This window comes from Dicentrarchus labrax, unplaced genomic scaffold, assembly GCF_905237075.1.
Source record: "Dicentrarchus labrax unplaced genomic scaffold, dlabrax2021, whole genome shotgun sequence".
Taxonomy (NCBI): domain Eukaryota; kingdom Metazoa; phylum Chordata; class Actinopteri; family Moronidae; genus Dicentrarchus; species Dicentrarchus labrax.
This window is the reverse complement of record NW_026136723.1, coordinates 11,601,648-11,621,734: the sequence shown is the minus strand read 5'-3', so window position 1 is coordinate 11,621,734 and position 20,087 is coordinate 11,601,648. Positions and strand designations below refer to the sequence as shown.

General features: G+C 42.2%; 1 protein-coding gene across 1 annotated transcript in view; it reads right to left on the bottom strand.

The window, feature by feature from the left end:
- csmd2 (CUB and Sushi multiple domains 2) overlaps positions 1-20,087 on the bottom strand; it is a 230,075-nt gene that overhangs the window by 29,392 nt on the left and 180,596 nt on the right. Inside the window, exons 43-55 of the mRNA XM_051389619.1 lie at positions 19,876-20,064; positions 17,411-17,588; positions 15,259-15,404; positions 15,080-15,160; positions 14,278-14,391; positions 8,210-8,398; positions 7,130-7,276; positions 4,590-4,778; positions 3,114-3,299; positions 2,758-2,952; positions 2,270-2,443; positions 1,990-2,163; positions 1,097-1,270 (exon numbers count right to left, since the gene is read on the bottom strand). Of these exons, the coding sequence (XP_051245579.1) occupies positions 1,097-1,270; positions 1,990-2,163; positions 2,270-2,443; positions 2,758-2,952; positions 3,114-3,299; positions 4,590-4,778; positions 7,130-7,276; positions 8,210-8,398; positions 14,278-14,391; positions 15,080-15,160; positions 15,259-15,404; positions 17,411-17,588; positions 19,876-20,064 (2,136 nt within the window). The remainder of the gene's footprint in view (positions 1-1,096; positions 1,271-1,989; positions 2,164-2,269; positions 2,444-2,757; positions 2,953-3,113; positions 3,300-4,589; positions 4,779-7,129; positions 7,277-8,209; positions 8,399-14,277; positions 14,392-15,079; positions 15,161-15,258; positions 15,405-17,410; positions 17,589-19,875; positions 20,065-20,087) is intronic.

Sequence of the window (20,087 nt, the reverse complement as noted above, 5' to 3'; positions counted from 1 at the left end):
CTGGGAGACGTGTAACCTCCTCATCCCTTCATAAATGTCTAAAAAAGGCCAAATCCTTTCTCTCCTCATTTAAAACAAACTCATAAGTCAGTCCGTCACTGCTTCTGTCACTGCCTTGTCACAGTCAGGGCCCGACCTTGCGAGCGCCCTTTCTATGCCTGTCACAAAGCCCTCCGTTAGCGGGGACTTAGAGACAGACGTGGGTACCGAGATACATCGCTTGTCGCAAAAACACTGCCAAATTAAAAGTCCTTGCCTCGCTTATTCAAAGCAGAGCAGGGTACTTTTTATTCTGAGCAAAAGCCGGGTACGGGTCTCCAAAGGGTGCTGTCTTTCATACAAGCTCAAGGACCCTGTGATTGTTTTTGGCTGTCTTTGCATGGTTATTAACCAAGTTTGTTTCCCTGACAGACAGGTGAGCCTTAGGGTGTATCAGAGGTAGCAGGGAAGAGGAAATAACATCAAATGTAAATACTATCCGGAACCTCCATGGACCATGAGTTTGGGACCGTGATAATTAAATAATCCAAGCTTCTCTTTGGTTTTTCATTTCAATTTCCCCTAATATGCGTCGTTTAAACTCTTCCTCCCTCTGGGTGTCTCTGTGCTTCATCTCCGCTCTCTCTGTGATTGGGGTCATGTCTGGTCACAGAAGATATGACCTTGCACAATACAATAGGTAATTTAATACCTACCCGCACAAATGGATGAAAAGAGAAAAAGAGGACCACACCCCTACAATGTCAGCGGCTTATTTAACTTTCAAATTATTGCACAGCATGATACACACAAACAGGAGAACTGCTACGCTACGACTTTGCTTACATTGCTTATGTAGCTGTGCTGCAATCATATGCACAGAAAATGATTTGATAAACTGGGAGCAATTTGTTCATTCACATGACAATAGTACAACTTGGTCTGAAATTGCTTTTTAAAAATAATTTACTGCTTACTGGAACCAATGAAAGGCAGGATCAGGCACATATCTCTGCTAGTTCTTTGCATTTATCCTCCCATTCATTGGTAAGCAAGAGGTTCTCCAAAGAAAACATAGACGCATTATCTGACAAGCTAACTTCTACCTGACACTTACTTTTACACCTGGGAAGGGCGTTGCTCCACTGCCCGTTGGCCTGGCAGGCAGATTTTACAGCCCCCTGCAGAACATATCCGGTATTGCAGACAAATCGCACAACATCATTTAAGTTGAACTGGGTTCCTTGGGTCATACCGAAGGTAGGGTTGCCAGGATGACCACATGTTATAGCTGGGAAAGCCAAGGAAGAAGAAAATCATGTTTACACATATGCAGAGCAGTTTAATTAAATCTGAAGGTTTAATATCAAACACCTGAATATTGCAAAACATTGTTGTCACAACAACAAGCTTTGTTGTACGGACACAACAGTGAATGCTGATTCAAAAACCAAAGGCCCTGCTGAAGAGGCACTGGTGGCATGTCTCTAATTTTGTAATTTTGTCTTTGAAAATGAGCAGTATTATAGTAGAATACATTGTATTATTTTGAAATAATTGCCCCATCTTTGAAAACGTCATGGCAAAACACAAGAGGCAACGTGGTTTTTTACAGTGTATTTTATGCAGGAGCTTGTGCTGCAGCGCTCGGTAAAAATGTTCAATAACAGGAATTAATTGGTGATCAGTACCAGAAGGCCTGGGTCTAATCACGCTAAATTGGTAGTCGTTATTGGCCCTAACTAGCCTGATAAGAGCATCCCTAGGCAATATATGTCTGCACTTATTACAAATCATTGAGCAGCAACTCAATTAATCTGAGAAAAAGGAAACTTTACTGTTCTTAGATTTCAGAGTTCTTTTGTTGGCTAGCTGTCTTACCAGCCTTCCTAGTAGAACAGGTTAGTCTGAAGCCCTACTCTCTTCATCTTAACAGCACAGAAGTCTTTAGATAAACACTATACGACCTATAACTTTACTTATAACTAACTGTTCTCTGTGATCACTTACGGACACAGACGGGACTGCGTCCTGACCAGCGGTGATCCTGTTCACAGATTCGCACTGACACCCCGATGAGACGAAATCCTGGGTTACACTGATATACGACGCTACCTCGATAGTTATAATTCTCCCCAATGATCTGTCCGTTTACTATAGGCTCCGGGGTGCCACAATGGCCAGCTAAAGATGAATAAAGAAGAAAAGACATATGTGTTATGAATGACTTTAGGAGAAAATTCAAAGACTTTATGAAGTTATAATCATTTTTGGGTGCAGAAGATCTCACCTAGACACTGGACCTGTGTTCCACTCCAAAGCCCATTGGACAAACACTCTCGTACCCGAGAGCCCACCAAGGTATACCCCGTGTTGCAGGAGAAAATGGCAGTGGCTCCGTACACAGTCAGTGTCCCAATCTTGTTACCATTTGGTGGAGTCCCAAGGTCCCCACAGGAGATGACTGAAATGAGAAAACAATGTCATATATTACGAATGACCCATATGTTCAGAATATAATCAAAAATATTCATTTGTTCTGTTTTGAAAAAGGTTTTGTTTGGTTTTCATTCATTTTGTTTGGTTAGAAGATTTCTGCCTGTTTAGTTATATTTTTTCTTAATATCACAGTGGAATAAGATACATTTACATGGTATTATTTTTCTTGCTTGACAAATTACTTTTTTCTGGCAGAGATTTTTCTATTTCTTAGGGGGAATTACTTAATTTAAGATACTGTAGGAAAATCAAACCATGGCATACGCAGTTAACACTTACTCTCGCACACTGGCCGTGGATCTGGGTAGTTCCAGGTGCTGTTGGCCTGGCAGCGAATTACCCTTTGACCCCTGTAGTAATATCCTGGGTCACATATGAGCATCATTATAGCGTCATATTGGTTTTGAGTTCCATAGATCAGCCTCCATCTCCCATGCTCCACAGCAGAATGGCCAATGTCTGGGCAGGTCACAGCTGGAAGATCAGATGACAAACATTGTTAGTTCAAATATCTACTTGAGTTTGGTGCTGTTTTATTGTAGGTATCACTGTGTTTAAAACTTTAAATATGCCCAAGTTAAAGAGTTTGTTCTCTTGATAATACTGCAACTAAATACACTGAGATAAATACTTACGAACACATCTGGGTGGAGCCTCAATGGGGCTCCACCTCCCAGATTCTTGACAGATCACTGAGGTGGTGACAGGCCCGGCAAGCCGAAATCCGGGATTACATTGGTATGTGGCCGTGGCACCTAGAGAAAAGTCCTGGCCCACAATACTGCCATTGACTGGAGGCACTGGCATTCCACAGGACATGACTAGAAGGGAAAGAGGGATGTGACAGGAAGGTAAAGCAAAGAAAATATGGTTGGTTAGAGTGAAAGCACAGGTAGCAAAGTATATTCTCATAACCATCTTTGTATTCAGAGCGCCTAGCTCACAATAGGCTTCCTGTACAAACACACTCCCAGAGCAGGCATTGATTTGCAGTAAACATTAGCTCGGGCTGCCATCTGCACAATGGTAAACAATCGAGTCTAGAGAGAGCACATGAAATTCATGTGGAGATTACACCTGGTGCAGACTTGAACGGACAGTGAATGGCTGCCCTGCTGCTCTCCGTTTTCCCTTCAGCTGATACTGTTAATAAATCTGGTTGGAAACTAGGCTCTGGTAGTAGTCCATGTTTTTGTGACGGAATATAAAAGAAAATTGAGAATTCACTGAAAGTGGAATCAATGAAGATGGTGCAACAGCATCCCAGCCTTCTCAATCTAAAATGACATTTTTTTTAAGCACTTTTAAATTAAAGTAGGTATATATTGCATCAAAAATTATGTCTTCATTCATACTATTCATTTTGTTTTATTTTAAATAACAATACCTTCAAACTTTTATAATGTCAGTCTCAGTCAAAAGTAGATAATTGCTATTGCTGATTCGTTCACTAACAAAAAAGCACAGTGATAAGCAGATAACTGTGACTGTAACCCTAAAGACTGACTTATCAAACAATTCAGCTCAGGTAAACCAAATGTTGTTAATCTGATTCAGTGTTATCATCAAAGCAGTTCTGAGGCATGGTGAATTGAACTTCCTTGAAGCAAGCCTAAGGCTGAGGGGCTGTTTGTGATGGCGCACTTTCAGCTGAAATCACACTTTGATCCAAGGCAAATGGATTCAGTGATTGTTTTTTCTATCAACTCAAATCAGAATGACTGAACTTACAAAACACATTTGCTACAAAAATGTCTTCTTTGACTCAGCATGCTGGCTAGGCTGTGAGTGTTAAAATCCTGTTTTCTTTGCACAGTTTTAAGTTTAATTTCATCACTTTTGAAAAGTGTGACTAAATGCTGAATGAGCTGAGTCACAAGGATACGACATGTACCAAACGTGACGAAATGTAACTTAATTGAAGAAAATTCTTGTTAATTTGCAAAAGCAATGTGAAATGATCCAGCCCCAGCTAATTTTACCAAGCAGATTTGTCTTGCTTAAATTAAGAAAAATAAGACAATCTAGTCTATTACCTATCTGTATCTATGTTTTTCTTAACAACTTCCAACCTTCTTCCACATGACCTGCTGCTGTGATTGGGCCCTCACCTTGGCAAAGTGGCACTGGTGCATTCCACTGGTAGATCCCATGTGCAGTCCGGGTGCATGTGGCACTGCTCTGGCCAATAAGCCGGAAGCCCTGGTCACAGCTGAAACGCAGGGTGCTGCCCAGCTTAGTGCCTGTCAGACTGTGCACTGTGCCATTTACAGGATTGTTTGGAGGGCTGCAGTAGGCCGCTATGAAAAAATAAAATAAATAGGTACAGATATAAATATGCATAGTGATAGAATTGAGTGCAACAAGCATAAAAACCCAATAATGACGCAAGATGAAAGTTGTTGTTGAGGAGGTGAAGGATTAATGTGCCTTCAATAGCATAGAGCTCCAGATCTCTTTTGCATCCGTCTTCTACGCCTGGCGTGGTAAAGGAGGATATGTATTAATACAAGCGCTACAGTGCAATCTCTTTAAGGCAAAGACTGCAGACTAGAGGCAAGGGAAATTGATTAAAGGAAACTAATGTTCTATAAAGCGAAACAAGAGTTTGTCAGCGGCAGCAGAGGAGGATCATAAAAGTGATGAATACATAATAACAGGAACAAAGTATCTGTTTTTGTTTGTTGGCTAAATTGGTGGCTGCAGTAATCATTTATCATCACAAATGTTGCCAGCAACAGGTCCACGGTTCCCAAAGAATGAGGACTCTGAGGCCTAAATTACATTTTGCACATGTCACAATAACAGGGTTTTACAGCACACCTGCTGGAGAATAAAAAAAGAACAGTCATTGTGAAAGCGTTTAAGAAAACACATTGTGAAAGCATTTAAGAAAATATAATAGCCACACTCTGTTGTGATGCAACAGAACATGGCTATTTGACACAGAAAATGGTGCTCGTTGTTGGGAGAGATTAGGATGGAAGTGGACCATGGACACAAAAAAACGTATTATCCATTACACTTAATCACTGTGACCACTTTATAGTCCTATAAAAATGCAAATTACGACTCAAACCACTCACATGTGGCACTGGCTATGGCCTCTCTTTCAAGTCGGTGGAAGATTTTTAGCACCATGCAATCAGATAAAACTCCCTTACAGAATAAAAACTTGAACACTAAAGCCATGTCAGTGGTGTAATATGTATTCAGCATTAAGAGATGTTGCCGTCTCAAACAAATTGTTCCAATGAGACAGAGTGTGAGACTTTTTAAGTGAGCCGACAGTGGCACTGAAGAGATAAAAACAAACTTTATGTGGAATTTGACACTGATGTTCACTAAGACAGATGATACACAGTAGGTGCACTTCAGGCTTCGGTTATTTTGTGAAGTATTCAAGTTTGTCCTCTCCACAATCATCAAGGGATGCATTCTAATTTAAGTCCCACTTGATGGCTACATTGGTAAGGAATAGAAAGCCAAATCTTTGAATCCAATGATATTTAATAAGCCAACTGAGCTACTGTATGTTTCTTGGCAAGGTTTTTTTCCTCTCAGTCACTGTGACTGGCGACTCCTGAGTGCAATTCTTCACTTTTATCTGTATCTAACTCATTTGCCACTCTTTCTGTGTTCCTCGCTCCTCTGCCTGATATAGTATACAGCTTGTCTTACTGCAATCAGCCCTGCAGCTCAGAGGAATCAGATCTACATTGGCAGGTGACTGGATTCGAATAGATAATAGAGAGGAGGAGAAAGAGGGAGGAGGGGGGGGACAGTGATACAGAGAAGGGGAGGGACATATAAGCATGAGGAATCATGTCTATATTAGGTGATAAGCGTAATGGATGGCTAAGGATGGAGAGAAAGAAGAGGAAACTGAGATGGGGAGCTGCTAGAGGAGATGTCTGCAAGTTGGTGATGGAAGACCGGCTCATAGAGACGAAGGATGAATTGATGAAGAACACAGCAGAATACATTGAATCTGCCTGCGCCATCTGTTTCTTCCTCCCCACCAAGGTACTACAGAAGGCAACTCCATATTGACCATGGCAACTTGTGGGTTCTCAGCCCTCTCTTAGTCCTTCTGTCACTTTGCCTGCTATGGCAAGATCCATCACGGCTAAGAAAAAAAATAAAGTAAAAGAGGCAAGAGAAAAGAAGGGGCAGAGAAACGACAGAACATCCGGTTGGGGAGACGGAGAGCACCGCTGAGAGGAGGAGAGAGACGATTAGTCAATCTGGCTGAGTGGTGTTGATACAGAACGGAGGGAGCCTTTTAAATATTTACACAGTCATAATTCACAGCGAGTTATGCAGGTGTCGTATACCAACAGATCCTTCATGGGAGCAGGACAAAACAGAAGAATAATAAGCAATGCAAGAAACAGCGTTTACTAATTCCCAGGCCTGTGCTGCACAGCAAGGAGCGCCGCAGAAGCCTGCCGCCCCCGTTAGGTTGTCATGGAGATGGGTCATATTTCTAGCTATTTCAGCTGCAGTTGGCAGCCCAAATCTTGGTCTTGTTGACACAGTAAACCAAAAGAACCTCTTCTTCAAGTAAATCAATTCCAGATGGACCACTGTAATCACGCTTCATATGTAAAAAAAAAAAAAAAAAAAAGCCTGTCACATCTTGACGCACCTGAGTAGCGTATGCGAAAGCCTTTGTGGCTGGTGGTGTGATCAAAGGACCAGTGCAGGAAGACTTTGTTACTGGAGCTGGTGATGCTCAGTGGGTTGGAATAGTTACCACTGAGGGTAATCAGGAGAGGGCTCTGTCTTGATGGGCCTGGGTAAAGAGAGAGAGAGAGAGAAAGAGAGAGAGAGAGAGAGAGAGAGAGAGAGAGAGAGAGAGAGAGAGAGAGAGAGAAAAGACTATTATTAAGAAGAATCCATCTTTGAAAGCCTCATAACTTTGTGCAAAAGAATGAGTGCGCCAATACTTTTATGTGAACCGCCACTAGCACCACTGGGCCCTCAAAATAATGCCTCATATCTCTATCATCTACACACTTAATGAATGTAAATTGATAAAACAGAGAATATAATTTATAAGCATTTCCCATTTCCCACAGATTGATCTTTTTAAGTCTGAATTTTGAAATGAATATCATTTTGCCTACTGATGGCTTTTATGCATTTTGTTACACTTGTGGTAAATTCAAAATTAGTTCAGCTACTAATTAAAATACAAAAAAGATTTCTTTCCATTATTGGCTTGGCAGCCCCAAGGTTAGGAAATGTCTGTTCCCCTCCACTCAGTAGCAGATAAAAAGTACAAATCAGGAACACTAGTGTACATGACCGCCATTTTCTCAGAGCAGCCTGGCAGAGTTGCTGACTGTGTCTCTAATCAAATGCAAATGTAACAGGGCAGATGTAGATGTTCTGTCACCATGAAAGGGAGCCTGTGTGTGACTTTCTGTTAGTAGAAGCAGAGAGATTTGTTAGGGACGGTAAATTCAGCTGTCTGACTCATTTTAGCCTTTAATTGTGGATATTTGTGAAATTTAGTCTTTGGTCAAGGAAGTGTGGAGGGAGGGGAAATAGGGTCCCATAGGGACGTAGGGTCAATAGATCACTGAATAGTACACATAGTGGTATCTGAGGATTTAACAGGATGCTCTGTTAAACTGTTTTCGATAAATAAAAGGTCAAAATAATAAAGACATATTACTGTATGTGACCACTGGTATACATATGTTCAGTGACAGTGACTCACCATCAAAGATCTCCAGCTCATCAAACTGACGGCTGGTCTGGAAGTGTTCTATAGTGAAGGTGATGTTGTAGCCAGGTTCCACTTTGACCACCCAGGAGCAGGACTCAAAATGGGGAAAACCGTTGCCTGGTGACTGGCTCATGATGACGCCTGTGGAAGCTGTTAGTACCTCATTCATTGGACAAGTCACTGTTGAGAGAAATAAAAAGCAGAGACAAAATCATTTCATTAATTTTAGTTGTAGGTTTATGCATTGTTGTGCTGTGTCATTTCATAATCGCACACATCTTCTAATGGTTCATTCTTTTTAGTGAATTTAATTTACCTTGAAGCACAAATTGGATTGGTTAGGATCCATATTGTTGTTTGAGGGCAACTCAATGTGACTTAAAGCATAGCTGGGATAATTGTCATTCTGGTCCTGATGCTGTCGCAGAAAACAAAGCTGTCCATGGAGTTGGTCCAAAAATCAGCTAATATATAGTATTACTGACTTGCCATGAGCATATTCCCTCCTCTTTGACCTACAGCATGTGACATATGTGATGCTAACTTGCCGGCTAAATCTGCCTGGAAGCCCCATGCACGTCTGGTCTGCACGTCTCTCACCCACCCCGCCCCTGCCATTGGTATTCTTGTGGGACATCTCCATGACATCCTTTGACATTTTCTAGTGGCTTCGTCTGTATTATCAGACGTTACACAGCATTCCTGTCGGTTGCGTTTTGTTGCAAAGCTGTGAAGCCAGCCTCTTAATCTGCCAGAGCTGTCTGCATACACAGTGGAACCCCAAAAAACAAGCTACAACATGAAAGGACACCAATGCTTCAATGACAACACAATGCAGCTGTTACATTGTTTTTTTTCTCCTCCTATCACTTTTGCTACTCACCTAATGGGGCTGAGTACTGAAGAGGTAGAGTGTGAAATAACTCCACTGCAGAGAAAGATATACATTTGTTTTTCTTGTTTGTTTGTGATTGCTTTTTGTAGCTTTGATACCATAAACCTACATAAGGTAAAGGTTCTCTCTTGTGAAATTAACTGCTTCCTATTGTACATCAGTGCTTTCTGCATTGCAAAAAATCTCAAGGGCCTTCTTTGGCATGCATAATAGTTTTAACTGTTTTAACACTGAAGCCCTTCTGGAACTCAACCTAACAGCTTGTTAAGAGCTTCACAATTAACAAATTTCAGACTCACAGCACAAACAAATAGATTTACCTTGTTAAACACCAGCCAGAGGCTTTACTTACAATCACAGCAGAAAGCAAGAAAGAACACCGTAAGATAAGTAAATGTGATTAAAAACCACTTCAGAAAGCATGTGACCTGGTACTTTTCGCATGCGCATACATTTCGTGTGCGAGTGTGTGTGTCAACAAAGTGTGGCAGAAAATGTAGCTGGGGGTGTAAATGCCCCTGTTGTGTGCTGCAATTTGAATACCGGAGCCTGTTCTGCCTCAGGGTAAGGCAGCAGTTGGCACCTGCAGGTCCTTCATTACAGTGGCGAAATACTGAACGCTCTGAATCCCATTCTAGCAGTGCCTCCTTTGTGGGACAATGTGTGTGTGTGTGTGTGTGGTATATACACTTGTTTTTGTGTACGTGGATGGGCCGTGTGTCTTTTGGCTTGTACCACCTCCTCTGCGTGTTCGTAGGGAGAAGGAATTATCAAATCCACAGGAAAAACAAAATGATGGCAGACAGCCTGGGTTAAGCAGCATTTGAAAATAATTCTTCGCATTTCTTTTACCGTGCTTGGCAGGTCAACCAGGTGGGGTTTATTGCCTCAGGAAATCTCAGATAATGTCAGGTAAGCTGTCACTCACAGAAAGGCATGTTAAAATGAGGGATGTACCTGTCAAACACTTTTTGCCATTCATTGTTTTGGCATTAGCTGCAAATCCCAACCAAATGTTGCCAAAAGGACAAAACAAACACTACATGTCTGCAAATGTTTTTTACAATAAACTGTATTTTGTGATGCTTTTTATGTGTTTATTAAATAGTTGAGATGACAGGCAATGAGGGGATTGACATGTAACAAAAGTCCCCAGCTGGAATCAAACTCATAGGACACCAGGGTGCCCCAAGAAACAGTAGTTGTTACTCGGTAATATATCACACTTGTATATACAGTAAGGTGAAGTAGTGGTATAATATAGCTATTGCACAAACTCAAAACATTAAGGGAACATTTTCGCAAATGGTTATGGGGGTTACATTGCTGTTTGAGAACAACATCTCAGAGAACCCAATTTCTACATACGACAATAATAGTACCATCATGCTGCATATGAAGTGTAAATTTAAGTGAAAAGAACTTTTGCCATCTAACTTGTGAAGTGACAGTCATCTATTCTCATCCCAAATTCTAAGAAGACAGTCACCAAGTCGGAGAAATCATTTACAACCTCAAGCACCTCAGTGGATGCGAGTCAAAAGGCTTAAATCCATCACTGATAGTGAAACTGATTGCACCTGGAAGGAGCATATAAAATCTACCAGTGAAGTTCATTAAACAATCAATTCTCTGAGGATGAGATGTGTGCTGTCAGTGACCTTTCAGAAAGCTCCAACGTGTCTTCAAAACTGCTTTCAGCTAGTCTTGGAACTGATGGAAAGAGACAGGCAGGGGCTCTTATCTATAGGCTGCTACTTATTAAACTAATCCACTTTGAAATGAAGCATCACTCTGTTTGGCTGTAAACAAAAGGGTATTAGGGGACAAATCTGACAGCTGGGAAAAAAGCAGCTTCAACACACAAGGTGAGATCAGCGCTGATAGGGCTCAAAATGAAATTTCACTTTAATGAGACAAGGAATGGAATAAACTGGTAGCAGGAATGGCAATCTGCAAGACATCCCTTCTGTTTTTGTATAAATCGTTCATGGTATGCAACAGCTTCCAAATAAAGAAAATGCAGTGGAGGGCTTCGGTGCAGACAAGCACAGATGCACACACATCTGCATCCCCACACACACACACACACACACACACACACACACACACACACACACACACACACACACACATTTCTGCACTCCAGTATCCAAGTATGGGCGCACATGTGCATACATCCACAATATATCACACTTGTAGTGCTACAGCGCTGTTCAGATGCCTTCACTTGTGTTGGTATTTAATTAGCATAAGCTGAGGAGCGATAACAAGCTGATTGAAGGGGATGGGCCACAACATAAGCATTAGTGTGGATCAGGACCTAACAACTCTGAGACGTCAACGATGACAATGAAGATGTGAAAAAGGGGCAGCTGTAATCCATTCTGTGGGGCAAAAAAAATTATCTAGGGAACAAAAAAAAGGAGATACATGTAAGGGCGAAAGGAGGCGAAGGGACCGAGTGGGATGAAGAAAGCTAGCTAGCTGGGAATCTAATGTGATGGGTGATTATGCAGGTTTTAACCAGAAATCTGTCTGGGGGATAAACACAGGGATTTGGGATCATCAGAGCTCATTGTGTTGCATTAATGAATTCAAGCAACACTTTGTACTGATGCTGTTGCTTTGTGTGTGTGTGATGTTGGAACTCCCTGTGGTCTCAGCAGACAGGAGATGTAGTTAAGGGCTGTGGGTTCAGTACGACCCAGTTTAATCAAATAGCAGGCAAATCAAATACTGTACAAACCAACTGGTTGCTCCAATGGCATTAAATACGAGAAAACCAATTTGCCATCATGACTGGCAATGATCATCTGGATTCAATTAAAAAAAAAGTGTCTGTCTTTTCTCTACTGGCCTGTGTGTCAGTGTTGGAAGAAAGGGAAAGGCAGACAGGGAGTGACAGATCTGGGTATAGACAGACACCTGTGTGTGACAATACATTGCACTTTATTGTTGTGGTTTGAACCAGCCTCAGAGAGGGCCAAAAAAAAAAGAGAATGAGGAATAAAGGGTACATGTGTTACGTAAGAACAGAAGTCTGACGCTAGAGAGTCAGGGGAGAGAAGTGGCAAGTGAGGGAGGAGGGAGTGCAGACGGAGGGAATGCAGAGGATGAGAGAGGATATTGGCGCCGAGGGGCAAGCAACACTGCAGAACCGGCTGTAGGCTCCAGTGCTGCTCTCTGGAAGACTATCACAATGACAACATCCACTTCTGTGTAACCCAGACACATGCTAGACCAGTGTGCATGTTTGTATAGTATGTGTACCAAAGAGTGTGTGTGTATGTGTGTGTGTGTGTGTGTGTGCGTTGGGGGCAGCTAGACGTGCAGGGAGGGTTGTGCTTGTCAGAGCTAGAAGTGGTGATTTGATAGGTGCAGCTGCAGCCAGCATGTCCCCTGCATTTCAATGAGCTGTGCACTTGGTCTGTTCACTGCCCTCCAACTACGTCTCTCCCTGTCTCTCTTTCTCGCCTCGCTTTTTAACTCCTGTCCTACTCTCACTTACTTGCCCTGCTCATTTAGCAGTCTCTCCATCTTTGCCAGACAGATTTTCCCTTTTTCCTTAAGAATCGTGCTCATTCAGAATGATCTCAGACTGTTCTCTTCCCATACGTTATTATGCAACACCCTCCATCCAGCCTTCTCCTCTTCCTTCACACTAGTATCAGTTTGTTGTCTTACTTTCCTTCTCTACTCTGAACTTCCTCACACTCCACTCTTGCCTCCTTCAGCTTCTCTAATCTGTGGCTCTCCTCTCCATCTCCCTGGTCTGTGACTATGCAGGTTAAGTGGCAGCTTGCAGGAAGGGTATGATGGAACTGTTTGTCCCCAGTATAATGTGTCTCAGCATACGGGGAGCAATTAACGAGCCACACAATGAGTACAGGTTCACATCTGAGATACTGCAAGTAAATGCATTCAACTGTCACTGACTGTCACTTAAATTTTAACACAAATTTGTTTAGCTTAGCAAGGAAAAGCTGTGCGCAAAGCATGACATTTTCAAAATTCAAAAACAAGGCAATGTCAATGGATGGTTTCACTTGCACGTCTTAGCTGCAGATGGCTAAAGGTACAGTGAAGGGTCAGAAGGCAAAAGCCAGGACTTAATTGAGGGGAAAATAAACACATAAAGGATTTCCGGATTTCCTTTTCTTTGCTCACTTGAATCTTGACACTTGAGTCTCCTCTGTTCTGCCTCTCACTGGGTGTCCTGGGTACTTTGTTCCATGTCTTCATTATTAGGCTATACATAGCTCCTCTTCCCCTTTCATTGCCCTCTTTTTTCTGCCAAACTCTTTTATCTTCCTTCTTTTTCACCTCATGCTGAGAGCATTAGTTTTCTTTCGTATTTAGAACGCAAAATTAATTGCATCTATCAAATTTATCCCACATCCACCACATAACCCTCAAACAGACTAAGACACACGTTGACAAAGCAAGACAGAGGAGAGGAGAATCAAGATGATTTTAAAAAGAGAATGAAAGATAAATGCTTTTATGATATTTTAAAGCTAAGAGAAACAGAGGAACCCCTCTGTGCACCCAGTCTCTTGCCCAGAGGAAATGTATCGCACACAACATACAGTATTATGATAATGCGGTGTGTTGGGAACACTGCACTCATTGATTCCTCTGGGAGGACAATATCTCGGCATGTCGAGAGCACTACAGCAGCCACCCTCAGTCTCATGGGAGCCAAGTATCATCCACAGAGATGGAAAGTGCTACCAAGCTGATATGTGGCTGCTTCTCTGTGACTACAGGCAGAAAGAGCACCCATGGGATCCAGAAATAAGTCAAAACTTGAACTAGTGCATGAGTCTATGATTAGAGCAAAATGATATTGGCTACCTATAACCCTGCTAAAAATAAAGTCACAGAGAAACCCTTTGGCAGAGGAATGTGTCACCTGTGTTGTGATTTATTTAGGAAAGAATAAGTACTTTAGAAAAGAAGTAGCTACTCTTTCTGTACATGTACAGGACTTTAACATCTTTTAGTAGCATTCGACAGCCTCCCCTATTATTTCTCTGCTGGTGCACTGTGTTGCCAGTCTGTGAAAAGTCATCTGTGTTTGCTATTTGATCAGCTGAAATTTATTTCCAAGACAGATGTTCTAGCCATAGACATTTAAAGTTTCCAAGCATGCACTCACCATCACATGAGGGAGGAGGCCCCTCGAACTCCAAGTGTGTCCCCAACCGGCAGGTCAGGATGCTGTTTCCACTTAACTGGTAGCCTGCAAGGCATCGGTAGCGCACTATATCACCTGAACAAAGACAGAGATGGAGGAGGGAGAGGTACAGTCAAAGACAGATCAGACATGGCGGCAACAATCCATATCATTGGTACAAGCCAAAATGTTCATACACACTTATCAGTGCTTCTTAGCAATGATTGAGTTATCATCATCCATTGTGTTTCTTAGTGGAACACACAGTGGTGAAAAAGTTAACAGTGGAAAGAAGTACTGTAATGAATACCCACTGGGCATCCCACAGATGAAATACTATGTCAGTGTTGCTGCCTTTGTGTATCTGAATAATAACAAGTCAAGGAGGTATGCAAATAAACAGATAAGGAGAAATAATCTCCATTGTCTTCTACAGTGGAGAAAGAGAGCACCTGCCTCAAATCCCTCTGGCTTTCTGACAATTTTGTCATAATTGTTCATTTATACTGATGCCTCAAACTCCTTTATGTAGTTTGAGGTGAGTCTGCATTCCGCACCATTGCCTTATGGGATGTGTAGTCAATATCAGACTCTGTATCCCTGTGGAAATGTAAAATGCTAAAGCCTGAGGGTGAACTGACAGTGGAGGTAACTCTTTATGAATGCCACAATTCAGGATTTCACTAACGTCTAATACAAACATTCAGCAATGCCTTGATAGCGGTGTTTGTTTGTGTCTGTATGTGTATGGATGTGCCTGTTTGTGACAGCATTTCCCACCTACCAATTTTAAACTCTTTGCTTGCCATTAGGATCTCTGCATTAGGAATGATGGGGGGTGGCAGGCAGAACTGCAGTCGGTATGCTTTATCGAGAGGATCAAAGAAAAGAAAGGAGTCAAACACAGAATGTGTGAAATATTTGGTAGAAATAAGGATCAAGTAAGAAGAGTAATTTACATACCTTGATAGCTAATACGAAACAGTCCACCCTTCTCTGTGTTACTACGGAAACGTATCAGCACCTGATTGGATGTACTACTGGGCGGGTCATTGGGCTCCCCATCAGTGAACACTCCCAGTTTCCTGGCTGTCTCCTGTGGTCCATCCCTAAAGAGAAAAAAGGTCATAAGTCAACTATTACTTCAAATATAACAATACACTGGGGTAAAGTGATGATAATTAACAGTGGGGATTTTCTGTCAGCAGCCTGTGCTCAAATGCTCACTCGGTCTCCAACCGTAAAAGCACCTCAAGGCTCTGTGACGCATATCTGTGAGAAAACCAAACAAAGCCACATGCCAGATTATTGTCAAGCAGCTTCCAGCAGCAGAATATAACCAAGCTGCTCAATTCATCATACCCAAAGCAATTACTCTGGGCTGCTCCGGGTGATTATGTTGAAATAAGGTAAAAATTACAGATAAGCGCGGAATGACAGGTCTGGATTGCGCTGTTTCTGCTAACTGCCATCAAATGGGAGTGTCTCTGGAAGCGGTGGCCCAGCCTTGGCAGTCCCCTGGCGTGGGCATGGCCGATTAAGCCAGCTCCCAGATTCCTGCCACAACCATTCAGCTTAAAAACCATCTGTCTTTGGCTGTCAGACTGGGCATGGGAGATTACAAGCAGCTCTGGAAACGGCTGGCTAGGGACTGCTGCCTGACAGCACTCTGGCCAAGCCGCCATTACGGGGCCCATTTCCTTGGCTCAGTAGTTCAGTGGATAGATACACAGAGGTGGAAACTGGAAACTGGGGAACATGATAGTCCCCATCTTGGCTCTGTATGAGCTTGCTGGGAAAGATCAACACAGTGGGGGCCGTTTACAGAAGAGCAACAATACGATAGAAAGTGGACAGTTTGGCTCACTAAATCCACATTGCCTTAGCGACATAAACTCTAAGCGGACTAAATCTGAATCTTCACACAAATTTCTAAAAGCAGCCCAAACGGTAAAACATAGATGTCACTGCACGCCATGTGGACTTTTCATGTGGTCGTCAAGTTGCCAGGTTGGCTGGCAGTCAGATCTCCGGTCTTACTGAGAGCTGGGACCTTTGGAGCTTGTCTCAGGGAGAGGGGATCAACTGGGACTGGCAACCATCATGTATGCAAAATCCTGTCTTTGGTCACACATATGGCAAGCCCAGCCATGCCTTCTGGAGGTGATGAAAGGAAGCTTTACCCCGCAACACTCAGTAGGGATAAAAGACATACACCTACCACATAAACGTCCTGACACAAACATTAACAGGCAAAACAAGAGCACACACATTTCCATCAACCAAAACCTACTCTCTGTCTCCCTCTCTTTCCTCTCACACACATATTTAAAGAGCAGGAAACCACCTACTGCTCTGATTGGTCCTCCACGGTTGATTGCATTCCTTACATATTAGTGTTTGGTATTTAATACAATTGATTTATACATGAAAAGTCAAAACCCACAGAAGTATTTGTATAGATATCCATGAGCTTGAAAAAAAGAAGTATAACGCGGTGAGGATGTGATTTTGAAAGAATAAAATAATTTGTGTCTCAGGGAGAAGACAAGCTAGGAGGGAATGGTGGAGAAGAAAAGAGCAACAATGACACAAGAAAAGAAAGAGATAAAGCCATAAAGACAGAGAGATTAGCTTTTAATCTGCAAGGTTTTTGCCACTGAAATGGATGACAAAGATAAGAGATACATGTGGTGTGAGGCCATTCTCTACTTGTTAGTTAGAAAACAAGCTGCTGAGCCATATAAAGAGGACAGTAAATGAAAAGAAGGGAGGGGGCAGGCAAAGGAATTAGAGATTAACTATCTGGACTCAGTTTTGCAACAAGTGAAACAGAGGTGGACTTGGGGAAAAAAGCAGAAGGCGTAAAGGTTAAAAAGTAGGAGTGGGTAACAAAGAACTGAAAGAAGGGATTGAAAGAAAAGGCCACGTAGGGGTGGCGATAACAGAAAAATGGAATTGCAAATAAACAAATTAACATGCAAACATTTTAATAATACGTAAGAATGTGAAGTACAGAGTTCAATATTTTGAAAGTACACAGTACTTAAAGTAAACAGTATTTCATGAAGGGATTTCCACACATCTGCAGCCTGTGAAATCAGTAATTTCTTACCAGACGGTGATAAAGTCGTGTGGCCCATGAACCTGAAGCAGGGAGAAGTTGAGTTTGATGCCAAAACCAGGAGCTACGGTGATCAGCCAGGAGCAGTCAGCTGAGCTAGGGTACTCCTCTGGGTAACCTGGCGAGAAGATGGTCCCATTGTCCGATGTGATGTTCCCACCGCAAGGCACTGAGAGAGGGAGGGAGGGGGAAGGGAGAAAGAGAGTATATATATCAGTGGGCCAGGAGTACAACAGGACGGATCCATAATTCAGCTGCAATCTTCGGAAAAAGGGGATTTTGCATCCCCCTCTCTTTCTGCTTCCCTTCTCAGTGTCTCTCTCCCCCTCTCCTTCACTCTTCGTCTAGTGCCCAGGCGCTTGTCTGAGCTAAAGATTAGCCAGTAAAGCCTGTTAGCAAGTAGGGACTTGGATGGAGTGTTTTGCTAAGATAAGGCCTCAACCCTTTCCCACTGGGGGTGAAGAAAGAGAGTGCGAAGATGAGGCAAGGGGTTAGTGTGGACTTTTGAGGTGTGTGTACATGTACAGTATGCGTATGAAGAGTGGATATGCATGGGTACGTAAACTCGTGTGTGTCTAAGTGACGGGAAAGGTTAAAACGTCATGTTGAAAACTATTACCTCACAGGTCCACACATGCCTGATATCCTGAGGTTACAAAATACAGTAACACTCATGCACACAAATACAAGCTAACCCTGCAACCAGCCTCAAATCTTCATGCATAGAAATTGCAACTATATTTCAAACATTCCTCAAGAACTCAGGAGGTTCTAACCAACTTAACGATTACGAAGCTTAACATTCCCGCTGGTGCCCTTAGAGAAACCCCATATTCACTGTGGTGGAGCAGGGAAAATCAGGAAGGAGTGGTAATCGCAGCAGTGCAGGCATCTCAAGCAACTCAGACAGGGTATTCAGCTTAACGGCACACCCTCGGACACCTATGGGTATACGATCATTCCCAAAGCAGACATTGCATGTTTTATCCCTCTGTTTCTCTATCAGGTTATGTATATGTTCATGTTATACAGCTGCCTGCTTCACCCCTGTGGCTAATAGGCCACTCTGCTGCTGGCTCACCTGTTAAATGAGCTATCGATCAGATGGTTTGATTAAACCCTGGACACTCCATGGATTTGCACCTCTGGCTCACGGCGAGCTACTTAAACATGATGTGTAAAGAGTATGTTGTTGCTTGAAGGGTTGGTGAACAGAAGACTTGAATCAGTGATGTCTAATTAAAATACATAGTTAAAAACAAAGATCTAAAAAGGTGTATCATAAAAATGTGGCTAAATCTGGATATTGACAGGCAATTGGTGACAGTTTTAGAACTATTTGGTCAATTTTGCGACCCCTAATGGTTTTATCACTGTGAAAAGAAACTGGGTACCAATCAACTGACTAATCTAAAAATTAGGGTGAAAAATAAGAAATGTTGTCATTTGCAGTAACTTTAAATGTAATATGACAATAATTCAGTGAAGCAGAAGTGTGTATATATGTGTGTCTGTTCAGGTACATTTATCCCATTAAAACTCATGTATCTCTAATAACATCATCTCCTGCTATATCACTTCCTCTGTAGCCTTAAAGACAATTCAATTACACTCACAGTCAGAAGCATCCGGCTAACTTCTCCTGGTCATTTTAGAAGGCAAATACACAGCACACACATTCACACAAACACACAAAATGTGCACAATTTATGCATAAACAGACACAGGCATGTGCAAACGGTACTGGGATATAGAATACTGCAATATGATGAATATTATATAATCGCTTGTATATAATATGCATATGAGCATGTTCCACACATACACGCATGCAAAATCACACACATGAAATTACCCACAGATACGTATAATTTTCTCGAATAATAATTCAAAAAAAAAAAATAGCTGTGAAAGAACAAACTATCTCCTGTTCCCTCTGCCTTTTCACTCTGTTGCTACTTCTCTCGCTCACATTTATCTACCTGCTCGCCCATTCAAAGTTCCAGTGTCATAGCCATCACCTCCCTCGATAATTTTGCCTGCATCATTGAATAATTGACAGCGAGAGCGTGAGAATGTGGGTCAAGGACAAGGCAAAAGAAAGAGCAACCATTACTTTCTTCTCAGTTTACCCTCTCTTTTACTCATCTTTTATTTGTCTCATTCCTCTTTAGCACAATATTGATTTTCATTGAAGACTACTTTGCTTCATTAATGGGGGATGATAATTCAGTTTAATTGCATTATTCATAATAGATAATCATCATCTCCACAGCCGCACTTTGTACTAAAGATGTAATAGCTCAATATGTTCAAAACAGGAAGTTATCGTGTTAGTTCTTTGGTTCTGCGTTCATTAGGCAGTATAGTTGGCCACTATTTAGTGATCAGATTAATATATATATTAAATTAGCAGATTATTGGGGTATTGATACGACAATTCTCACATCCCTTACCTTCGCAGCGAGGGAAAGGGTGATCCCAATTGCGGGTGGTGCCATGCTCACAAGTGAGGATGGAATGTCCCATTAGCTGATACCCAGGTAGACACTCAAAGGAAATGGACTGGCCCACATTGTAGCCAGCGCCCACCACCACTCCGTAGCGGAAAGGCTCTGGATCAGGACACTCCTGTAACTCATAAGCTGAGGGAGAGAACAATAGACAC